General features: G+C 51.3%; 1 protein-coding gene across 1 annotated transcript; it reads right to left on the bottom strand.

Moving 5' to 3' along the window:
- Positions 1 to 130: 130 nt before the first annotated feature.
- LOC104616231 (U5 small nuclear ribonucleoprotein 200 kDa helicase-like) lies at positions 131 to 5,117 on the bottom strand (the record flags this gene model as incomplete). Its single annotated transcript, XM_010287066.1, has 10 exons — positions 131 to 304; positions 533 to 616; positions 1,502 to 1,638; positions 1,824 to 1,923; positions 2,411 to 2,563; positions 2,872 to 2,970; positions 3,575 to 3,630; positions 3,885 to 4,077; positions 4,353 to 4,524; positions 4,954 to 5,117. Coding segments are annotated over 10 exons (1,332 nt in total), but the record flags the coding sequence as incomplete, so codon positions are not given.
- Between the last annotated feature and the right edge of the window lie 301 nt (positions 5,118 to 5,418).

A 5,418-nucleotide genomic window follows, 5' to 3' on the forward strand; every position in this document is an offset into this window, starting at 1 on the left:
CAATTTAGAGAGAAGGATGTGGTGGGGGACCGCGCCAAAGGCCGTACAGATGTCCAGACAGACAACATCAGTCATCTGGTCACTGCACACACCAAGTGCTAAAGAAGGGGGAACAAGGCAGGTCACCTACCTCTTCAGAGCCAAAAGGCTTTGGCTTCAGGGCAGGCACGTGCACCTCCTCGTAGCCCTTGCGCTGTCTGCGGAAGGAGCCGTCGGGGAGCTGGCATCGCTTGTTAGCCATGAAGTGACTACCTTGGGCAAACACCAGATCCTCCAAGTCCAGCACCTGCCGGGGAGCCAGTGCCTGGAAACAGCAAAAGGAAAGAGGCAAGGATTAGAGAACAACGCTCTCCTGCCATTTTCACCCTGGCACTGAGGGAAAAGCAACGCATCTGGCTGGCAAGTGCCTCTTTAGCACATCAGGGGCTTATTCTTGGTATCTTCCTGCCCACGCCACTTCAAATACTCTTTTTGCACTTACTGAGGATGCTTGTCAGAAGGGCTAGGAACAGATGACTTCAAAGAGCTTTACCTCTCCTCCTTGGTCCAGATCCATGGTCTCCAAATCAGTATCCATCCGGGACTGACGAACACGCTCCCGGCGAGACCGTTCCTCCTGTGCAAAGAGATGAGAATTCAGCCCCGGGGAAGAGCTACCGAGCCTCCTGCGTGGACTGCCAGGCTCTGCCATCACACACGGCTTCGCACCCTGCAAGCCTGCGCAACCAGAGCGCCACGATTTCTTTAAGCACCAGCATTCACGTAATCAGAGCCAATAATTTTTTGGCAGTAGAAATCAGTGCCCTGAAGGCCAGGACATAAACATGCCTTCCAGGAGAGCAGATGAAAGGAAGCAGGGAGTGAAGACACACAAACCTGCAGTGCCCTCGCAAAAGCCCAGCCTGCTGCATGCCAGCAGCGCTCCTCAAACACACAGAGGCCAAATCAGCCCCTCACATCAACATAACCAAGGTTTTTTTCTAGCAACAAAGCAGGAATATGGCATTAATCCTCAAAAAAACAACCCCCAAACCAGCCACAGAACTGCTATCATCCAAAGGCCAAGCAGAACTAATCCTGCGTGCCAATAAACCTGCTGAGTGTCACATTCCAACCCCAGGTAATTAGGAGCTGATCAGAGATGACTGGGGTGTTTTCTTGCGGTGAGCCTCGCATCAAGGAGGCCCAGCGGTGAAACGGTGCTGTTACAAGACAGTTAACACCAGCGTAAAAATGTGAAACTTGCAGATATTGACATTTTCCTGGAAAAGCAGACATCTGAGTGACTCAGAAATAAGAACCGGTAAATATATCGTCCTCTCAGCTCAGTCTCAGCTGTCACCTAAGCAACGTTTCCTACGGTTTCAAGATTCCAGCTGAGTCAGCTGGCTCCTCTCTCACGAATGGCAAACAAAACACGCAGCCCAACGACAACCGCAGACGGCGGCAAGGATCCCACGATTCCTGCTCTCGTCCTGCTCGAGGTTCCCTCTAGCCTTACCCTGATGAGATCCTCCTTCTCCGTCTCGTGCAGCTGATACAGGAACTTCGACAGCTCAGGATCCGCTTCCATCTTCCCCATTATCCTTTCTTTTTCAGCTTCACTTTGTGCACTGGCCAGCAAAGTGCAGTACAGGACTGATGAAATAAAATTAAGGGATGGCAGGTGGGGTTAAGGGTTGAACCAAAAGAAAGGAGCAAGTAACAAGGTCCCAAGCTTCACCAAGCAACAACGGCAGTTAAAAAGCCTCAGGCTGTGCTAGAATCACATCAGGATGGCAGGGAAACAACAAGGTGGGACGGTTAAAAGGAAGGCCACTCACTCATCATGCGGTGCTGCCGCAGGACTTTAATGAAGTCAAAGGTGTTAAAGCCCAGGAGCAGAACAAGCTGGTTCTCACATTCCCGGTCATCGCTTGCAGTCTGGGAGGAGAAGAAACAAGGAACGACCGGTTACCTCTGCGCCCCACGGAACAGGAGTCCCTGCCTCACACCGAACTGAACTCAAGTGGAGCTAAACAGCAGCTACATGCCGCTAGGTACCCGATTCAGAGCGCAGATAAAAATCCCATCCTCTCTAACTCCCCTTCCTCCCCACAGTGAGTCACGACACCCAGCGCACACCAGCATCAGCACCCAAATCAGCAGGGACACCGCCCTGACTTACGATGATCTTCCAGCAAACACTGACAAAAATCCTATCATCTTCCCCTTAGAAGATTCCCCTGTGAATTAAGACTAGGCCCAACCTAGCCCAGCACTTATCCATCTTGTTGGCAAACATGGCACATCCACAACTGCATTTAATTTGAAGAAACATAGATAATGAGTTCTTGGGGCAAATTCCTGTCTTCCAGACAGAGAGGTATTCTGAGACCACTGGCATCCTGCAGATCAGGTGGCCACTGACCTTCAAGATCTCCAACACTTCATCCGCCTTCTTCTGGGAAACAATGGCATCGTCGTAGAAGCGACTCAGCTGCCGCTGAAGCCAAAAGGCGTCGATGTCTCGAGGATGCAGATCCTTCTTCTTCGAACTCATCAGCTCACCTGATGCCACAAGCTTAAGAAAAACCCAAAAAAAACATTATCTTCCTCCGAGAAGAAAGCAGGCACGCGACCTTGTGCCGTGCAGCGAGCGTCTGGGGCCTCTCTCCACCCAAGCAGAGGAGCAGAGACCCAGCAGATGCAACTGCACAGCTGCCACAGCTGTTAATTTTATTAACGTTCATTTTGGCCTCCATCAGACAACAGCTCCAAGGCTCCTCTCCACCCACACGCAACCTTAACTCCATCCAGAGACCAACAGGATCCCTCACCCTCCTCCAGACAACCCCAAAACCATGTTTCACATGTTCCTCGGTGACTCACGTTGGCCGAGAGGGTGCAACGGACAACGGCTTCATCTCCCTCCATGTCATCGTCGGACGCCTCGTCACGCACTTCGCCATAAATGTCCTCATCGCCTTCCTGTTGAAAAAAGAGTTCCAGTAAGCGGCTTTTGCAAACATCAAAGACAAGCTTTTCCTTGACAGAAATAAATAATCTGGCAACTCCTTCCTGAGGGGAAACAGCCTGGCTTGTGCTTTTAACAGGAACATAATGCTGCTGCTCAGGTAAAGGACCACGTGATAAGATTATTTCTGCTCTCTACAGAGTGGTTTTGCCAGTGACTCTTCGAATAATCTCGTATTTTTCTCTCTTATCGTTCCAAAAAAACAATCCCAGGGAGCATTTCTATGAAACACTTCCAGCCAGCGCATTTGAATGTCTCTCTTCCTCCCAATCTGTCAAGTTTCCCCACGAGAACTAAATATCACCATCTGTTTTTCATCATACTGACTCATGATAAGCCTTGGATTAGCAAGATAATCAACAAATCCTCCCCAAGCCAGGAAGCAGCATTTAAAATAATTTGGCTTCTCCTTCCTGGCAGAGACATCCCAGCCCGAGGCTATGCCCACTTCCCAATGTGACAAAGTAAAACGGGACAAATGCGGTCCCTGCAGAGCAGCTCGGAGCGAGGGGACAGGACGGAGACTCCACTGCCACCCTGCAGCCTCTCATCTCATACCTCCTCATCGGACTCGAACTGCACGTTCACCCCGTACGTCTCATCGATATTGTCATCTGCAAGGGAGAGTGGAGTTAATTCATCAGAAAATCTGGGCACCACATGCAAGGTTCACAGAACCACACGCCCGCCCACACCATCCAAAAGATGAAAAGAACCTGGTTTGGGGGCTTGAAAACTGTCTAAACACTTTTCTGGCTTCTCTGTGTGCAAACACTACCCCAGAGTAAGGCTGGGTTTGGCAGCAGTAACCCGACTTTCTGCCAGCCCCATCCCCAAAGCCGAAGCCCAGGAGAACGCTTTCCCATACCCATGTTCTGGATTTCCTTGTCTCCACCATAGTCCGTGATCTTCTTCCCCAGGTTCACCAGCACATGGTAGCGGGTATCATCGGTCTGTCCCAGCAGCAAATCGATCTCCTTCCGCCTCTCCTTATCGCGCAGCTTCTCGTTCTTCAGTACTGCCAGGACCTCGTCTGCAGCTCCACAGAGAATGTCACGCGGCTGCGAAAGGAGTAACGCGTCACACGGAGAAGAAATTCGCTGCGTGAAGGGTATGAGGTCGGTCCCTCCTACTTCTGTACTCTCATACAGGCTCCGAAAGGCCCCCCCACAGCGAAGGTGCCATCGCGACGACCCCGAGCCCAAAAGCCAGCACTGATGGATCTCACAGGATTACAGGGCGAGATTAAAAGATCTGAGGGCCGGATCTCTGCCGCACAGGCTTTGAATCCTCTGCCGGAGCACACACACATAGCCTGAGGCTTCCCCATCCTCACCTGATCCCCAAGAGCTGCCTGAATAAAGCTCAGCAACACCTCGTAGGTCTCACGGGTCTCCTTGGTTTTGGGTTTGTAGATGATGCCCACCATCTCATCGATGCCCTCAGAGAGCAGGGTGTAACCTTTCATCTTGTTGATGTCGTGCCTGTCCTCATCACGCTTCCTTCGCCTGGAAAGCGGGGCAGAGAGGAGAGCGCCTGGGTCAGCCCCATGGCTGAGCCCTCCTCCTGCTACTTCAAGTACGGCTAATCTCTTTTATTTGAAAAATAAAGGCGAGAAATAGATATAGTTTACATTTTTCTCTTCAATTTTAGTTTCTTAACACGGAGCAAGAGACTCCAAATGAAGAAAATGATGTCTCTGCAGCTCCCAGGGTGGCAGTTTTCTGTCTGCAACCCTGTGTTCACAACACTAAAACATTTTCCACTACAGAAGATTCCCAACACCGTTAAACTCTACCCCGTTTATAACACTAAAACAAACCAAGGCTACATGATTCAAAAACAGGAATGAAAAATTAATTGCCCAGAGCGTTTTTCAGGCAAATACAGTTCTCAGTCAGGGCTCTGCACCCCCTTGGCTCTAAGCTCGCACTCACTTTGCTCGTCTCTCCTCCTGCATCTGGGGTTTGGTTCTCTGGGCTTTATCCCCCATGCGGGTTCCATCAAGTTTGCCCACCAAGGACAGGACCTCCCCGGTCGGCTCATCCCGCCGGGTCCGGTCGATCAGTGAGCGGTCGGCTTGGAGGACGAGGTTCGAGTTCTGGGAGAAGAAAGAAAAGGGGCTGATCAAGGCTGTGGGTCCCACCGTGGGGACAGCCCCATCCCGGACCCACAGCAGGTCTGCCAACCACCGCGCGTGCGCGATTTCTTTTAGTACAATGCGCTCCACGTTGGTCAAGGCACAAATAGTTGGCATTTTAATTAACCGACGTATTACTTCACACACGTGCAACACACACCCCCCCCGTCTGCAGCTCCAGGCACGGTTTTAGGCTTTAAGCTAGGACTGAGCCACTCGGCGCCATCCCGGGGCTTGTTTCAGCCGGAAGAACCGGCACGCT

The sequence above is a fragment of the Phaethon lepturus genome, unplaced genomic scaffold, assembly GCF_000687285.1.
Source record: "Phaethon lepturus isolate BGI_N335 unplaced genomic scaffold, ASM68728v1 scaffold44095, whole genome shotgun sequence".
In the NCBI taxonomy this organism is placed as follows: domain Eukaryota; kingdom Metazoa; phylum Chordata; class Aves; order Phaethontiformes; family Phaethontidae; genus Phaethon; species Phaethon lepturus.